The 19103-nt window shown below is 49.0% G+C and overlaps 1 protein-coding gene across 3 annotated transcripts in view; it reads left to right on the top strand.

The window, feature by feature from the left end:
• Samd4a (sterile alpha motif domain containing 4A) overlaps positions 1 to 14368 on the top strand; it is a 224541-nt gene extending 210173 nt beyond the window's left edge. For all 3 annotated transcript variants that reach the window (XM_057786802.1, XM_057786800.1, XM_057786801.1), the window contains 4 exons: positions 979 to 1180; positions 2320 to 2446; positions 9051 to 9134; positions 14119 to 14368. In XM_057786802.1, the coding sequence (XP_057642785.1) occupies positions 979 to 1180; positions 2320 to 2446; positions 9051 to 9134; positions 14119 to 14147 (442 nt within the window). In that variant the 3' untranslated portion in view covers positions 14148 to 14368. The remainder of the gene's footprint in view (positions 1 to 978; positions 1181 to 2319; positions 2447 to 9050; positions 9135 to 14118) is intronic.
• Positions 14369 to 19103: the final 4735 nt, after the last annotated feature.

Below are 19103 nucleotides of genomic sequence, written 5' to 3'. Positions count from 1 at the left end.
TCCACCTAGTGGCCGTTGCCTGCAACGCACGTCCACGCCACCCTCCCTAATAAAGCTGACTGACTCCCTTGGAAAGAATGTGCCGATTCCTTGAAGCCTCCCAGAACCCGGGATTGGTGGAGGAGATGAGTGCTTTCCTGCTGAGCTCATCCGACCCACTGGGAGTAGTCCCCTGCGTGGATCCGAAGAGCGGAGCCTTTGCAGCTTGAGGCTCGTCGTGCAGGAAGGGACTGGGGAATGAAGAGACAGGACTGTCCTAGGTCCAGAGCTCTTGCCGTCTCATGCCCCAGCTCTCAGGGCCGAATAAGCATCACGGCTCATTCATTCACTTTTGCCCACTACCAATCCAGCTTTACTGTGGAAAAAGATGACTCCTTGACTTGGAACATTCGAGACTGCGGAAGACACATGCCGTCCTTTCTTACAGAGCTTGTATTTCAATGTCCTCCATTCAAGACTTCCTACAGACAACCTGATGGGAAACAAACCGTGCCCTGATGAAGGAGCCCCAGGAGGGATCAGATCCCGTTATGATACTGATTCTGCTATTTTGCTTTGTGGCTTCTTGAAAGGCACCATGCCCTCGTGGGCAGACCCACAGGTTGGACAGAATGAGACCAGAATGAGAGAAGGCCAGAGAGAATACGAGTTTCCCTTTGGGGCTCGTATTTGGGTGCTGCCCCCTTCTGGATGTATCGCAATGGCAAAATTCTCAAGCTTTCTGACTTTTTCCTAGCTGTAGTAAAGGTTAGGGAGCCTACTTCATAGGGTTGTCTTGTGGGTTAACAGTAGTGTGTGAGCTCCAACATCCAGTATGTACCGTTGTTTTTAGATACTAGATGCAGTTTTAATCTTAGACAATTATTGGCATCCCCCACCAAGACCTCTTAACTGTCAGCCCCAAGGAGGCCCCTGCCAGCCTGGGCTGTGTCGTGGAACTTGCCTGAGGCTCTGGGTCCTTTCTTTTTGCTCTCACAGTCGTGGCTTTGGGCAGTCCAACTCTCTCCCGACAGCCAGCTCTGTGGGCGGCGGCATGGGCAGACGGAACCCACGACAGTACCAGATTGCCTCTCGGAATGTCCCTTCTGCTCGCCTTGGTCTCTTGGGCACCAGTGGATTTGTTAGCTCCAACCAGCGCCACACCGCTGCCAACCCCACCGTCATGAAACAAGGAAGACAGGTTGGTTCTGCTCTGTAGATCAGGGAGGTTGACCAAGCTCGGGATCTGGGGCTTTAGGATGACCCCAACCCAGACAATCTCCAAAATGCAAACCGATGCCCCCCCCCAGGGGATCTAAACCAAGGGGGTTGGTTGAACCCATGCCTCCCAGGTAACCAGCACTTGTTTGTGTGGTTTCCCTGGGAACTGAACAACCCTTGGCTGTTGCTTGGGAGGCCTAGTGCCACATTAATCTCAGGGACCCTCATAGTCATGCAACGGCTATTTCTGCTTGATCTTTACCCATCCTGACATACCTCATCACCTTCCAGGCCGAGGTTCTGGAAGACCTTGGCATTGAATAAGCTTTCTTTGACTTTTTTTTAAAAATGTGACAAATAGCTGTTTTTGCCACAGTCCCAGCTGCAATGCAGAGTCCACAGGATTAAGTTTGAGAGGCTGCCCCTTGCTGTGAGACTGACAATGACCTCTCTGTCCCATGAGCCCAGTGCTGCCCTTCCCCAATGTTCCCTTGGCCCCATGGGGCTATAGAGGGTGATCTTAGGACAGGGGACATAAAGTAGGTGTGAGGCTTGGGTTCTCATGAGAGACGGTGACTTCAGAACAGAAAGGTTGCACCAGGAGACACTGTTGGCACTCCCTCCCAAAGGGAGGGGCTTGTCTGAAGAGCCTCCTTATCAGGTCTAGGAGAGATAACCTCCACGGCCACAGGACCTGCGTGGAGCTGGCCTGGTGCCAGCACCAAGTCATCTTTTCCCCTCGATGTGGACTAAACTGGGGACTCTCGTAGAGAAAATCCAACAAGAGCACTGAAGTCATTACAGTCTTTGCTACAAGCTTTTCTAAGACAGCCCCTGCCCCACTCCACTTTTAAAAGAAAAAGCGACAAATGGGTTAAAATGACTTTTGGAGATAGTGAGAGAGAATGGACGACCAGGGTAAACTGAGCTTAAAGCAAGGCCCGGGAATGAACCCCCGAGGGGTCTAAACCATCTCTGTAAACCCACAAACAGGTGACAATGGCCCTTTCCATAACTCTCCTGGGATGGCTGTCTCCTGAGTTCTGGCTGGAGCTCTGTTTCCCCACCCTTCCCCAGGGGGTCTGGACTAATGTGTGTCTCTTGTATGTCCCTCTCTAGAACCTCTGGTTTGCCAACCCCGGGGGCAGCAACAGCATGCCCAGCCGGACCCACAGCTCTGTCCAGAAGACCCGCTCACTGCCCGTGCACACTTCCCCACGAAACATGCTGCTGTTCCAGCAACCAGGTAGGCCTGGCTAGCATGCATGCGATCTTTTTCCTCTTTCTCCCCGACACAAGAGGGAGGCCAGGATGCCCTGGTGACCCAGCCGGAAAGTGCTGAGCCTCAACTGTCACCACACATTCCTTCAAGCTGCCCAAAACTCTTTCCTTTTTTAAACTGTGCCTTGCCGGCTGCGAGAGCAGAGGCTGCCTGGCCGGGAGCCAGCGCCTGGAGTCCCAGCACTGGATGCAATCTGACGGGGATATTTTTGATACTTGTCAGATATCTAGATTCCTAGATTGATTAACTGAGAGCTAGGTATCCCTGTAAGAGTTCTGTGTGGCGGGGGATGGGGTAGAGAGAGGATAAGACAATGGAAGAGAACACGGGAATGTCCCTGTCGCTGTGGAACTGCCTTGGAAAAGTGGAGCCGTCGCTTACTGATCCAAGAGCAACTCGACAAAGTGGATTCAAGGCCAGATGGGGAGACGTGGTGTCAGTGAGCATGCTCCCTAAAACGAGTAGCCTGAATTCCATACAGCAAGCGATCCCTGAAGCCTCTGATGTCTAGGCTTCAGAGCTGCACCAAACCATGGAAGCCATGGCTACACCTATCTAGATGCCCCCGCCAGGCACAAACAAGAGATGCACCCTGCCCTTGGGTAACCTTACCCCACCTGACAGCCTGGAGTACCATATCCCAGAAGCAATTATTTAGAAGACTTTGATTTCCGTGTTCCCACAAATCTTAGTTAAATTATTTTGAGTATTAGAATTCTAGAACCTCTTGGGCTTTTTTTTTTTAAGATTTTTTCTTGGACATTGCAAACCCCTTCTTAAGGTCTTAAATCCCTCATGATGGCCAAAGGGTGAGGCAGCCACAGCCAAGACCCAGAATCCCTCACTGAGGAGAAAAGAAGCTGAGGAGAATCTCTGCTAAGTGCACATCCTGGCCTTTGCCAATCAGACAGTGACCATAAGAACTGGGTTCTCAGCTTCCTTCACAGGAATGCCTCTTACCTCCAGGCCAGACTTAACCTGAGGGGTGGAACCTAGAAGTGGGCCTTTCTAGTCAGAGGAACCCAGCATGGCCAGCCATAGAGACTTCTCAGGGCTTTTGGGCACGTGCGGAGACTGGACTACAAGGATGAGCAAAGCAGAGTGTGGGTTTCATCTTCACACAGCTAGGAGTGAGCGTGCACATAAAATGAGTTGGGCTTTGTGAACCCCCAAATCAAGTACTTGTCTCAGGTATAGGGTATGTGTTTCTCCCAGCAGTTGGGCATGGTGAACCCCCAAACCAAGGGCTTGTCTCGGGTATAGGGTATGTGTTTCTCCCGGCAGTTGGGCATGGTGAACCCCCAAACCAAGGGCTTGTCTCGGGTATAGGGTATGTGTTTCTCCCGGATTTTGAGCGTCTTCAAAGCTTCCACTTCAAACCATGTCTCTGAAACCTGAGAGCTACAGCAAGGTCTAAACAAGAGTTGACTTTGTGAACTTCAAGATAATTGCCTTCTGATGGACTGCTGTCTCTGGAGAGTATAGAGTCCTCCCCGTGTTTACTGGTGATCGGTCATCTCGTTCAGTTCCACCAAGCGCTTCCCTCTTTCCTGGACTACATAGTCAGGCCCTCTTGGAGACCACTGGTGGTGGCTTTCTGCTGTTTCCACCTGGACAGGTCGGGTGTCTTGGTTCCACTGGAATGAGGAGGCCCACTTAGCAGGGCCTCCTGGACTGAGCCTGACAAGGACTGAGACACCAGCAAGAGTGCCATGTTGCTCAGAGGTGGGGTTCTTGTCCACCTGGAAGTCAAACTCAGAAATTGCCTAGAGAAAGATCCTTTTGGAAGCAGTTCTGTTTCTGTTGAGCCAGGACCCGTGGCCCTTGGGCTTCAGTCAGAGGCGATCTTAGAGTAGCTCTGGCCTGATGCTCAGAGGTCATGAAGCCTCCTTATCTCGCAGGAGGACCAAAAGGAAGGGGCAGAGAAGCCCAGAGCAGGATGCATGAGAAAACACAGGCAAGGTAGACTTCACAAGCCTGCATTCTGGAAATGGCACCCTTCCCTTGCACAAAACCACTTTTGGACCAGACTATCTGTGTGCAAGATGCGTGAGACTGCACCTCCCGAAAGCAGCGCTTCACAGGGGGACACCTGCCCTGCACATCAAGCCTCCCTATGCAATGGCTGACGATTGGTGCACACTTGGGAGCACAGCCCTCTGGGCTGGTGTCCTCCATCCCCTCCTCAGTGTGTGATGCCTTTAGAAAGAGCGAGGGCAGGGAGGCTGTCCCTAGTGCCCCGAGTCCACTAGAGGAGTGCCACTGTGCAGGCAGAGGCCAGAATAGAGATCATTTAAAGTAGGTGGTAAATAGTTGTCCCGCCTTCTGATAAACTTAAGCAAACAACTTGGCCTGGCTGGGGCTTAGAGAGGTAGGGGAAACCCCAGCCAAGAATGCAGCTGGGCAAATCCCGCTTCCTGCCTCCGAGAGGCCACCTGGATAAGATGGTCCTGTTCTATATTATCTGATCCTGTAGCTTTTCACAGATGTGTGGGCCCCAGAGAATAGCCACAGCACACACACCCCACCCCATCCCATCCCCACCAGCAGCAATGTGTCAGGTGTAGATTGTCACTCAACTTCTTCCACCCCCAACAAACATTTCTGTGTGATCAGCCTTCCCGCCCCACCGGCTCTCTGTACCCTACCTGGGCTGGATCTTTTCCTTATCGTCACCCTCCCCTTCCTTATTCATCTCATTACAGCATTCTGAGTACTCCATCCCCTTCAGCACCTTGCCACCCTCATAAAAAAAAAAAGGAGCCCTTTTAGCTGTGTAGTAAAGCAGGCTTGGTGGGCAGTGGCAAGGTGGTAACGCAGGCTCTCTTGGAACACCCGGCCTGTTGCATATCTCAAGTCCCAGCGGGATTGTACTTGGCCCACGGTGCTGTAAAACTGCCTGTGACACTCGTCCCAGCAGCCATTTCTGCCTGGGGTAAGCCATGGACTTCCGAAGTGGACTCCACAGCAGTGCTCTAGAAAAGAAGGGCAGTGGCATCTTCCCAGAATCTCTTGACACAGAGCCTGAGACTGTAGTGCTCTGGACTTGCTGGACTTCTGAAAAGGCACAATTTAAATCAGAAGTTGGGCTGGAGAGATGGCTCACTGATTAGAGCTCATTGCTGCTCTTCCAATCACTCATACCCTCCTGTGTCTCCAGTGCCAGGGCATCTGACGCCCTCTTCTGGTCTCTCTGGGCATCTGCATGCATGTGGCATACACTACACATTCATGTAAACTTTTAATAATAAATCCTTTTTATTTTTTTCATTTTTTAGTCCACCCTACCCCTGAACTCTTAGCTTTCAGAATCCTCACCAACGCCTTGAATTAGCCTAACCATGAGAGAAAGAAGAATTCCTGGTTTAGGTTGAAAATTCCTTATCGAGGAATGTGTTTCAAATGTCAGAGTTTTTTTTTTTTTTTTTTGGTTTTTCGAGACAGGGTTTCTCTGTTGTTTTGGAGCCTGTCCTGGAACTAGCTCTTGTAGACCAGGCTGGTCTCGAACTCACAGAGATCCGCCTGCCTCTGCCTCCCAAGTGCTGGGATTAAAGGCGTGCGCCACCACCGCCCGGCCTCAGAGGTTTTTAAATTTCAGAAAATTTGCACAAGCTTTACCCTAATCTGAACATCTGAAATGCACCCAAATCCAAAGTCTTGGTAGTATCATGTCCACATGTAAAGGATTCAGATTTGGGCTTTTCATGTTCCAGCAGCACAGAGCTGTGGTCCCAGGTGAAGGAACAGACCTCCTGGAGGAGAGGAGCAAGAAGGGTCAAGAAAGTCCTGCTTGTGTTTACTGAGGACTTGCAGCTCGATCTGCCCCTGCCTTCTCATGGGTGGCATGACACATACATGTCACCAGCCAACAATTATCTGATTGTCCCTTAGAGCTAAATTTGAGGCAGGAATGGGGGAGAGCAAGACTGAAGAGTACTAGCCAGTCAGAAGTTTTGATCTACCTGGTCCTTTTTGATGTGTGTGGCAAGATGCCATTGGTCTGTTTTTTTTTTTTTAATCAAATACACAATTAAAACGTCACACCGCTAAGGTTCTCTAAAATGTGAACATATGGGCTTCTCCAAGACTTGGAATTTTTCAGTACCGCTCTGATAGGGGTGGAGATCACAACTCCCCGGAGCGTCAGGATGAGGAGTGGGGACAAAAAAAAAATGCAAGCAAACCAACTTCCCACCAAAAAGAGCAGCCAGGACGACGGCTTGGAGATTCTGGAGCTGAGAGCCCTGTGTTTCTCAGCCTCCTTCCTGGAAGCACGCAATCCCAGGCTTGGAAAATGGCATTTTGCTGCGTGTTGGCAAGAAATCCTGCAGCTGAGACTCTTCTCGCCAAATGTCGAGCGTCTTTATTTATCTGAATCTCTCCACAGTGTTTGTTTAAAAGGGAGCGCTAGAGAGTAAACGCGCTCTTCCACTGAGCATATGGATGGCTATAATTGCTGAAGTTTGTTTTTTTTTCTTCCGTATTTGCTAACTAGCTATATATAAAATTCTGTTTCTATTTTATAGGTTTCACACCCCAAAGGCTGCTAATTTTTGCGTGCATATGATTTTCACATGAATGGATGAAAATACGAAAATACTCTTCCCCCAGGGATGGTCTAATTGCCCCAACCCTGCTCTTAGCAGCAGCTCCTAAGCTCGGGAGAAACTCCTCCTGTCCTTTCCGGCTCCCACCTTCTCTAGAAAGCTCCCAGGCCTCCATCCACTCAGGAGTTAGCTCAGCTGCCTTACAAACCTCATGGAGGCAGCAACTTGCCACAGAAAGGTCACTGGATGCTGCTAGGTGCTTTTCACGTTGACCAGCTTTGCCAGCCTTCTCTGAGAATTTGAAATGATGGAACTGTTGCCTGCCTTTGAATTAGCCGATGGAGGGGAAAGCAAATTGCAAAAGAAGAACTTTAAATTTTTTTTTTTAATTATTGTTGTGTGCATGTTTGTGTGTGCGCTCACATGGCACGGCATGCGTGTAGGGGCTAGAGGATCCATTTCGGAGATCAAACTCAGAATGCAGGTTTTGTGCAGAGTCCCTTTAAACACTGAGCCATCTCGCCTACCAGAGAAAGATGCTAATCTACAGCTAATTAGACGAAAACAGATGTTTTGGTTTAGCCATGGCTTCAGTTGGTTTCTCACCAACCCACTGACACTTGTCCCTCAAATCAGCGTAGTAGTGGAAAAGCAAGCAAACAGCCCAAACTCTGGCCCACATGCCAGGAGGAAGTCATTCCCAAGGAAAGGAACAATCTCCTGAGATCACACAGAAAAGGCGTGGCAGTGCCGGGATGCCCCAGACACCTGGACACGCCCTATTGCCAGCATATGCTACAGGACTTCTCTTCCACTCCTGCCCATAGGGTGTCGTAGCTTTGGCTGCTGGTGGTAGGAGAGAGAGCTAGATGTTTTAGGAGAGTCAGATGGCAGCGGCAAAGCCCTGTTGCTGTCTGTGAGATTCTCCTAGGTACTTAGAGGCATTCGGAGGTTCCACAGGAGAAGGGAGGAAAGGGGGCTGACGCTGAGTCCCAGCCAGCAAGAGAAGGCCCCTAGAGCTGCCTTCCATGGCGGGGAGGGGACAGGAGAGCCTGAAAGATGGAGAACGACCTGATGATAGAGGATCATGGATTGGCTGTGGCTGTGTGGCCACCATGGAGTAAGGGTCCTAGCTCCTCCATCAACGTGCTCAGAGGCTGAGGGTGGTGAAGAGTACGGCAGTCTCCACGGCCGGCAGGAAGACATGGCTCTTCTCCTAGCCCTATGCTTCCTACCTAGTCTTGATGGGCTACCAGTCTTCATGAGCCCGACTGTTGGACTGAGTTTGTTGGGCAATAAAGGAGCCTGCGCAGTAGAAGCATCAATATAGTCCTTCCCTCAGAGGGCAATGTGCTGGGCTGGGTGTGTTGGACCTTCTCCTCCCCATGAAGCAGAATTCCATAGGCCAGATTTCAGACTCGGTGACTGTTGCTAAGCCCTGCTCCAATGACATCAGCCCTAAAGTAGGAGGGGCAGATGCATGTAACATCCAGCCTTAATGACACAAAGAAAGGAAAAGGGGGAAAGAGTTTTAGGGGAAGGTACTTTCAGGAAGACAGTAGACCCCGAGCTATGGAGGCAGGGAAAGAGTGCACAGGGAGAACATTTGTGGGCTGACCCAGAAGCAGAGAGAACAGCGGTACAAAGGCCCAGGGTAGAAGAGGGCTGAGATGGAATGGAGGAGCAGGGCAGTGTGAGGACAGGATGGAAGGGGGCCTTGCAGACCATTGCTGGCGTTGGCTCTTATTTTTGTGGGAAAACCATCACATGCCCCAAGCAAGAGTGATGGCCTGTAGCTGTGACTATTTAAGTTATCAGTTTGCCTCCAGCTGCCTATGTCTACAGTGGGCTCGGCATCTACCAGATCACAGAGGTGGTCCCACTTCATGCTGGCCCTGAAGGTCCCCTTGTGTCCTCCTGGGGAAGGCACACTAGACACTTGCCCTGGAACTAGGTGGCATCGTGGATACTTCTTCCTTGTCCCAGGAGTTCCAGTAATCGGTGTACCCTTCCTCCTGCAGAATTCCAGCTTCCTGTGACTGAACCAGACATCAACAACAGGCTGGAGTCCTTGTGCCTCAGTATGACGGAGCATGCCCTGGGAGGTCAGTGTGTCCTCACCACACACCTGGGGCAGCTTGAGGGTGGGCGGGACGGGAAGAGAGCAGCCTTGGGGTGCTGTGGGGCCCCTTCCCTGCACAGTCTTCATGCTGTGGGGAGATGAGTCAGGGAGCTGGAGGCCAGAAAGACCAACACTGTTTCTGGAAGCTCCTCCCCTCAGCACACACTGGAACCCCACAGTGGTGGTTGGTCCCAGCCAAATGCAGGAGCTGGAGGCGTCAGACACACACAAGACATGACTTCTAATGGGAGCATCTCCCACAGCATTGGATATGTTCCCTCTAGGCACTGGATTGACCAGCCTGGGCCAAGCATATCCCAAAATGCTCTAAAAATAGAATTTTTGAAACAAAGATCCCTGCTTGTTTTTATATCTCCCTGTTGCAAGTGGCTTGCGTGATGCTGGAGCTCCAACCTCACTGAGGTGCCCTTTGCCACATGACAGACACAGATTGGGTCCATCACACATCTTAACTAGAGCCAGGAGCATGCTCCCTAAGTCAGTGCCCCCTACTCTGATCAGTCCCACCTGCAGTACCCCGTTATGCCTGTCCTGGAGGGCTTCAGTGCTCTCCTGGGCCCAAGCTCAGGGGTCTGCACATTTGTGGAGAATTGGTAGGAGCAGAAGAGATGAGCTCTGTCTACCCTTCCGGCCTCCCCTTCCTGTCCTCTTCTGCCTGGATGGTGGGCCACCTGAGATCTGGACCATTGCCACACCTAGGGCGCAGCTGAGCCTCTTCTAACAGAAGTGGGTAGAAAAGGACTGTGTGAAAATATAATCTTGTCCTGAAAACAAGACAGGAAATAAATGGTTTGCATGGAGCAGCGTAAAGAACTGGAACTCCCCCAGCACACCTAATTGTCAGGAGGGAGCTCCAGGGGCTACCACAGCACTACAGGGCTCCTGATGAAACAGAAAGGATCCAGGGAGCCCTATCTGCAAACCATTGCTCCATCTCTCTGGTCACACTGATCCTGGACATCCCACAGCATCTCTGGGGGTTGTTGCCAGCTCCTCTCCCCTGCTGTGTCAGCAGCCCCTAATAACTAATGGGAGACCACCCAAACAAGAATCAACAAACTGTGGTGTAGCCATTCAGTGGAACAGTAACAGCCTTACCAGGGAAGAAGTGCCCATAAACACAGCATGGGCAAACTTGACAGCTTCCCTGGCAGGAAGTCTACAGCCCAGTGTACTGCTGCCCCTCGGTGCCCAGCTGTGTGGGGAGCCTGGTACAGAATCCCACTGCCTTGTGAGTCAGCAAGGAAACCTGACCTTCCCCCGCAGGGCCTGATGGGCCTCGGATAACTGGCATTTGGAAGCTCTTATCAAACAGTTAAGTGCTGCTGTTATCATTAGCAGTGAAAATGCCAAATATGCTTTGTTTAGAAGTTTTCATTGAACAGGCCTGTGTTTGTTTTTTTGTTTTTAATAAGCTAGTTCTTCTGTTTTCTCGGAATACCTCTTGGAACTGATGAGATTTCACTAATGCTTTCATCTTGTTAATCTCCTAAGCCTTTTTATTGCTGTGTTTTTGTTTTTGTTTTGTTTTCTCTCAACAATCCATTCTTGTAGGCAGCCTCCTCCTAAGCAGCCTCGGGGGGGGGGGGGGGGGGGGGCGAAGGATGTAAATCAAGCTGGAGGTGGCTTAGCCCAGGACAGGAGCACTGTGGCCTCCAGCTATGGCAGGGTTTCAAGGGGTCAACCCTTTCCAGGTGCCAGGAGAGAAAATCCTGCTGGGGACTTCACGCCAGCAAATTAAATCATTTTATAGGAAGACAAATGGCAAGAGGAAAGCACAGTTAAATTTCCTCTGGGGCTGGGGAAACAGTCCAGTGGGCAAAGTGCTTGCCATAAAAGCCTTAGGATCTGAGTTCAAATCCCCAGAATCCATATAAAAAGCTATTCACGGTAGCTTTCACGTGTGCCTGTAGTACCTGCACTAGGAAGGTAGAGACAAGCAGATCCCTGGAGTTTTCAAGGTCTAGCCACTTGAGTGAGCTCTAGATTCAGGAGAGACTGTCTCAAAAATAAGATGGAAAATAACGAAGATCCCTGGCATTGACCTCTGACCTCCACACACACAGACACTTGCACTTATCCACGTGTGCACATACGGACAGAAATGAGACATATAACAGGGAAGGGAGGAAAAGAGAAAAGAAGTCCCTGTGAGGTGACGTAGGGATGCAGGAGGAGGGCGTCAAGTCATCTGTATCTAGATGACATCCACTGTGGTCCACAGTGCCAACTTTTAGGTGTCTCTGATGCCTCCGCTCTTCTCTGTTTCCTTGGCAACTGCTGCCCTCCGGGTTCTTGTCTAAGCCCTTTTTCTCTTGGCCTTCCTTTGCCATCTCTTCTTCCTGAGACCTCTGGAAAACAAAAAAAACCACAAAAGGACACCCAGGTAGAGGGTTGCAAATCTTTCGTCAGGTGTGTCACCTGAGGTATTCAGGCAAGATGAACCTCTGAGCCCCTTATAGAGGGGTTCCAGGATCTACAGGCTAGCTTGCTGTCAGGGTCTGACTGAGGCCCTTTCTCAGGGGTTCTCGCCCTTTTCCTTTTCCCCTTCCCAGCCCCCCTCTTCCCTAAGCCTTACCAGCCCCAGTGTCACAGATGCAGGAATCCTATGCAGGTTATTTTCTCAAGGCACTGGGATGGCATTTATTGCAGTGCTAAGTATTAAACCTATGGTGCTTGCTTGGGTGTGGCGCCCCCTGAAGTTGTCAGTGTGCAGTCTTCACAAGTGCAAATAGTAAATGTGCCTTTCCTTGGAAGACATAGCCTGTGGTTGAAATGCACAGTTAATGTGCCTTGGAGCTGAGCTAGTTGAGATTTTCACACTCCCGGCTCCTCACTTTCACAACTCTGAAGATTTAGCACTAATGTGTGGGCCAGAGAGCCAAGCAAGAGTATGCTCTACTTTTAGAGATATCTCCAGACATCCACACGCCTGAGTGACCTCTGCACACACTCCTGTTCTACGACTGTTGAGCCCTATGCACAGGCTCAGGCTGACACCACAGAAAGTCAGCTGTTGATCAGAAGTCCATACCTGTGGGCTAGCTGATGCTCCCATACCCCAAACCAGCGGGGGCCACTATCTCCTAAAAAAAATCCCTCCCTAAATTGGCATAGCTTACACGTATGCTTGTCCATTCTTGTCTGTACACATGCACATGTGCACAGACAAGTACAACTAGAATTGGGGAAATCTAAATAAGGTCGATGGATTATGTCAAGGTCAGGGTCCTCACTGTAATGTCCCGTTACACCTGTGCAAATCGGCACTACTCTAGGACCTGACAAGGTGTCCATACGACGTTACTAGACCATTTCTTACAGATGCATGTGGACCTATAATTATATCAATAGGTTTGTAACAACAGCAACAACAACAACAAAAACTCTCCTCCAAGTTCAAGCTGGCAGAATTGCCAGTACGACACTGCCAGCAAGGAGGTCAGGAAAGCGCTGCAGGGGACTCACTCACTGCCTTTCCATGCCTTCTAGGTCCCTAACTTTCTCTAGAATGCTCAGGCATTCCTGTCTTGTCACCTAAGCCCTGCATAGTAACTAAAAATGTCCCCTCCACTAGGCCTAGCTGGCCATAATGGGGATTGAACTAGCCACACTGGCTGGCCGCTAGAGCTTGCCAAAGCCAGGGAGGTACTCTGTAGCTAGCCCACTACTGCCCTCATCCAGCAGTCACCGGACACCATCTTTTCTGCTCCGTAATGACCAATCCATGCCTCCCTGCCTACTGTATGTAGTCCATCATCTCAACATGCACCAGCAAGGGCTACTTCTTCCCTGCCCCACCCACCACCACCCTTGACCTTCATCAGACCACCGGCCAGAGAAGCCAAGCTAAAGAGAGATTGCATTGTTCTGCTGTTTTCAGTTTCCCCTGTACCATCCAAGGTCCTCCTCTTGGTTTGCAAATGATTGGGTCTGCCACTGTGGACCGTGCTAGAGCCCTCGTGAGAACAGGCAGCAGGGCAGAGCCAGGCAGCTCCGCTGTCTAAGTCACTCATGGCCTCTAGTCTCTGAAGCACGGGTCCTGCCACAGACACACACCTTGCCTCGTGACCGATTCTCTAACATGTCAAGGAGGCAACCATCACAAGTTTCCGATCTGGATGTGCGTAGCATCTGCCTTTGCTTTTCTGGCCTTTATTTTTGCTGCGGAGAATTTGAATCAGCTATATCCATCCCCCTGATTGCCCAGCTGTGGGCAGGAGCAGGCCGCTTTGTCTGTGGCCTTTCATCAAGAACTTCAGGAAGAGAGAAATGATGCCAAAGAAATGGGTTTGGGCACCACAACTGCCCTCGCATTTCTATTAAAGCCCCTTCCCTGTCCTTACAGACATGCTCCTGCCACTCGGCCCCCACCCCCTCATCCTACACCTGGGGTCACCACCAGCCCTTCCATTTCATAAACCTGTCATTCCACGTCTCTTGTCCCCTACCTATCCTCCCTTCCTGCTTAGCACACTCCTACTGGCACCATTGGCAAGAAGTCATTTTGTGTCTTTATGAGTCCGTCCTTGACTTCCAAGGCTGACCCATCCATCCTTCCCTCCATGGTCCTTCTTTCTGGAAACATGTTACTTAGAACCGTCATCGCTCTGAGCATTATTGTTGATTTATGTGTCATGGTGTAAATTCTAAGATGTGAGTACTTGGGAGGTAAGAGCGGTTGCATCTTGGCTCCCACAGTCTCAATGTGGTTCCTGGTTTTTTTTTTTTTTAAGAAAAAAAAAGCTACTTCCAGATGTTAGATGGGCAGTAATGTCAGTGGGTTAGTGGGTGAGGGGTGCGTGGGTGGGCGCGTGGGTGCGTGGGTGGGTGACTGAAGACATTGTATCAGAGCCCAGGATGCTCAAGGTGCTGCGGCATTGCCGGCGGTGGGCTAGCCCGGAACTGGTTTTGCTCATCTAGTCCTCTGTGGCTCCTTTTCACAGACGGGGTTGACCGGACCTCCACAATCTAGAAACTGAAGATGAGAGTGACCGCGCTGGCCGTGATATCGACCGCTGCGGGCCCAGTGTCAGCCATCTTCAAGGTTGCATAGACTCTTCCAAGACACTTTGCAGCCTTTTTCCCCTGGTCCCTCGCCCATTTTGATTTTGTGAGAGCGTAGGTCATCCTTGTAAACATATCAGTAGACCTGGGGTTGGTCATGTTGTCATTTGTTTCTGTCATGGGATGGGACGGTATGCAGGGTGGGGAGGGGACGTGTGGGACTGGGAGGGGGTGGAGGGTCGCTCGTGGATTCCTGGATGGAAATGGGGTGGGGAGAGAGATGCAGGAGGACACACAGGAGGGAAGTAGCAGCCCTGCCCTGGGGAACCTTCTCGAAAGCCAGGCTTCGTCGTCAGACTGCAGAAGACGGAGGATGTAGCAGCGACCAGAGCAAGATGGCGGCTGGCCGGTTTGTGTCTCCCCTGACTGGATTTCCGTGCGGCCCGACTTGAAGCAGTCGACAGAGGGCTGTGTGGCAACAAGGGCAAACTTTCAGATAAACTTTGATTTGTGTATTGTTTACATAAGAATTTTAAAGGGTACATAATGCGTAGCGTTTGGGTAGAACTTCTCTTCATACTATGGTTTTTGTAAAAGACTGATTATTGTTATGGATTCATTTTGTTTCATCTATTTTTATAATAGTAGCAGGGTTGTATTTTTAAATGGCTGCCAAGCTGCTTCTCGGGAAGATGGATGCCGTCAAGTAGGCCTCGAGTTGCCTTCTCCCACCGCGAGGTGGGAGGAGCGTGTGGATGAATTTGAAAGGCGAGGATGTGGCAAGGACACACAGATGGTGGCGCCGTGTGATCAGTTATGGATTTGCTCATAGGTCACCCAGAAATGATAAACTTTGCAACCTCCTTCTGGGCTGGATTTGCATCCCACCCTCCCCACAGGCTCCATCCTACCACCCCTGGTCTCACTCCACAGACACACAAGAGGACGCAGGTCCCTCTAGCCAGCTCAGACTCAGAACATTTGCGATGGAGGTTTCGCCAGAGCCTAAGCCTGGGCACTGTATCCCTTTTCACTCCATCTCTGCCGAAGAAGACTGGTCCAGCGATAGCGTCAGATCAGTGCAGAGGGGCAGAGGCTCCAGCATCCAAGGCAGGCTTTCATGGAAGCAGAGGCAGGAAAGGTTAAACTCATGAGCGAAATGGTGGCGCTAACCATGCACGTGAGTCAGAGATGTGCTGTATCATGGGATGATTTTCCAGCCTTACACAGGGAGGGGAAAACACACTCACATGCACCCATGAACACGGTGAGAGATCAGTTGTGGCTCCACAGGGTCATCGCTCTATTTCTTAAGAGCAACAAAGACAACATTTCAGAATTTGATCCAATGGAGAATATTAGAGAGAATCCAAAAGGAATTGTGCACGGTACTGGAAAATTAGTTGTGCAAATGTGATGGTGTAAATGCCTAGCCAGAGGCGTGATCTTGGAGATAATTTAAGGCCTGTTTATTAAATGGGTGAGACTGATACCTCTTAAAAAATAAAAAAGTTATGCCTAAGTCAAAATTAAAGGGATCAGACCATGCAAATGACTGGACCTTGCCCATGGTTATTTTTTCAAGTTCATGAAGGGCATTCAAACTTTAAAGGCCTTAATAAAAATCCACACAACTTTGTTTGCCTATCAAGATTAAAAATGTCCACCTAGCCCAGCCTTGCATGCTGCAACAGAGATCCTAAAGTCCTTTTACAGTCCAGAAGGCCAAGGGCACCAAAGTAGACAGACAGCTCTCAGTGAGCACAGAAGGCTTGGGTACACTGTTCCATGCACACATTACAACAACAATCACAAAAGATTCAGGCCACTCCTCGGGGGAACCAAGTCTCGGAGATGCAAATTCATGTGCAGAAGAAGGCAGCATGTTTATATATATAAATTTTTTTAACCAAGTGCCATTAACACTCATCCCTCATGTCCCTTTTCCATACAATGTCAATGTTGGGGAAGGAGCTGGGATGGAGGATCACATGTAAGGCAGAATAGCTCGAAATGTCGAAGGCCAAAGGTAAGGCCAGAAGGTCTGAGGATGTGTTTGGAGGAATGTTGAGGAGATAAACAGAGAGGAACAATGGGATTCCTCGTCTCGTAGAAAGGAAAAGGGGTTCGGATCTGCCACGCATCCATAAGGACACAGGCTACTCGGAAACCAGACTGCGACCACAGCCGCATGAGCGTGAACCTTTTACAAAGAAGACCATAGAGTATTTGCAAATCTGAATTTCTATTTATTCCTTCATTGAATATAGAAACAATGGTTATCTGATTATTAGAGATATTATTTTGGATATGTTACTTATTAACTCGCTATGGCTGGTAACCATGATAAAGTCTGTTATTAATAACAACATAATTCTTTTTTTTAAAAAAAAAAAGAAAAAAGGAAAGCTTATTTTTCATCGACTGTATAGATTTATCTACTTAGTTGTGGTTTGCTATGTTAATGTTTTCATTTTTTTTTTAAGTTTTCTGATGGTTTTGAAAGCCTCTCCCCACCTAGTTTTGAGTCCTGTGTTGACTGCAGGTATACAGCTCAATTTAAAAATCCTAAAGCAAAAAAAAATCTTATTTATAAAAAGACCGCAACAGTCGCGTGCCTGGGACTGTGAGGTTGGACCTGTCGGGATAAGCTGCAGTGCCTTTTTTTGTATTTACCCATTGACACCCCCACGCAGCTGTTTTATATTAAATAGTAAAGGTTTGAAACTTTCAGAATAAAATCTATTTCACTACATAGCCCCCCCCACCTTGCTCTGATTTAAGCAGTGTGTAGCTGCACTGTCTGAGGCACAGTGCTGTTTTACAATATCATGGGTGATGTTTTATTGGTGCTTTTTACTCATAGTGTTTTCTTACCAGAAAACAGTAGAAAGAAACACACGAACTGTGTACAAGACACGAAACATTGCTGCTGATGGTTTTTGTTTTTCTGTTTTTTTTTTTTTCTCCCTCCCAGCCACACGCTTTTGAGTTTCACTTTTTTAAACACAAACCCAGTGAGCAGAGCAGATGCTGCTGGGTCTGCCTGCCAAGGGCTGCTGTTTGCACCAAGCTCTCAATCCTGGGTTGAACTGAAGGTCATTTTTCTGCTACCCGGGATGGGAGCTGCGGCTGGGCCTCACCTCCCATCCTTCTGAGGCGACACTGAGGAAACCAGATTTTCTTTTGAGGTGTCGCTGGCTGCCTTTTACAGGATGGGAGTCTTCTCCGGGCCTTTTGTTCTTCTGTGCCTCTTGTAGCTAGTGCTGATGCAAGGTTTGTAGACCTGTGCACCCCAGAGCCTGGGCTGAGGGCTGAGCTAGAGAAGAGAGGAAAGTGGGTTCCGTAGGATGTCTTTCCACTGCAGCCTGAGTGGGGGAAGCATCCTGCCCAGGGTACTCAGGTGCGCCTATTACAAACAGAACCTGCAGAAGGATAAGTTGTACCCGGAGCTGTGATAACACTAATGTTGGGGTTTTTTTTTTTCTTTTTTACAACTCATCAGAGATGTTTGCAAAGTGACTTTTTTTTTTTTTTTAATTCCTTTATCTTGACTTAAAGGTGAATGTGTATCCCTCTGGGAAGAGCAAGAAAGCAGGAATGTTAGTAATGGCAAACAGAAGACTTCCTCCTTTATTAATATATAACCCTCACGTATTTATGCCTAACGTAAGCTGACCTTCAAAAGGCTTTCTTGCGTCGCATGCGCTGTGCAGGCGTCTGTATTGTACATGCATGCCTTTTGTCCTGTTTTCCTGTATAAAATTAGTGAACAAAGAAATATTTTTGCCTAGTTCATGTTGCCAAGCAATGCATATTTTTTAAATTTGTCATATATGGAAAGAGCATGTTTGTTACATGTAAAAGCTTTACTGATATACAGATATCCTAATGTTTGGAGATGCTGTTCTTTGCAAGTGTACAGTTTCCAACTTTTGTTGCAGTGACAACACCCTTGTGGTCTAAACTTGCTACAGTGTATTTATTATTCATTTCCTCTCCGGAATTAAGACTCACGGCTATATTTCCTATGGTTATATTGAGAGCGAAGGGAAATGATTAATACAAGGTTTTGTAACACTGGTGTGTGTGTGTGTGTCTTTTTAGCCCCCCCCTTTCTGTAAACACGATCAATTATTAACAAAACAAACAATGAAACAAGACAGAGAAACCAGCCCTGAGTGGTTTGTAACCAGTCTCAGCTGATCGCACCACGTGCTTCTTTCTGAAACGGTCAAGAGAAGGATTGACAAAATGCATGCAGTTTGACCTGTGCCCAGAAATAGTCAATAAACGCTTTGCCCAAATGAAAAGCGAAGAACCTTTGCAGCTGCGTTCATGGCTTTCTCCTGTTCTGGATGGCCTTTGCTACGTGGAGAACTTTTTTTTTTTTTTTTTTTTTTTTTTTGGTTTTTCGAGACAGGGTTTCTCTGTGGTTTTGGAGCCTGTCCTGGAACTAGCTCTGTAGACCAGGCTGTTCTCGAACTCACAGAGATCCGCCTGCCTCTGCCTCCCAAGTGCTGGGATTAAAGGTGTGTGCCACCACCGCCCGGCCATGTGGAGAACTTTTACCACAGCATAAAGAAACGGCCTCCTGGGAGTCTCGGGACTTCACCTGCACGTGGTTAGGATCCCATTCTAACACTTCTGATGGCAGTATGACGACATATATGATAAGTTCTAAGTGTCCTATGGTTAAGTGTATGACTGGAGAGCCAGGCTTGGGTTTGAAGTCTGGCTTTAGTGTTCTTTGTTTTGGCCTATGGTGGTTCAACCTTTATTTCTTTAGACCTCTAAGCCAAAGAGGAGTAAAAATGAAAAATGAGATAACGGTTATTCCCATCTGTAACCTGAACCCCAAAGTTCTCTGAGGAATTCTCGCTTGACACTGGCTCAGTGAGGCCTTAGGATTTCGAGTGAAAAG

This window comes from Chionomys nivalis, chromosome 12 (genome assembly GCF_950005125.1).
Source record: "Chionomys nivalis chromosome 12, mChiNiv1.1, whole genome shotgun sequence".
NCBI lineage: Eukaryota > Metazoa > Chordata > Mammalia > Rodentia > Cricetidae > Chionomys > Chionomys nivalis.
Note: the sequence above shows the minus strand (reverse complement) of the source record. Positions and strands in the feature narration are given on the sequence as shown.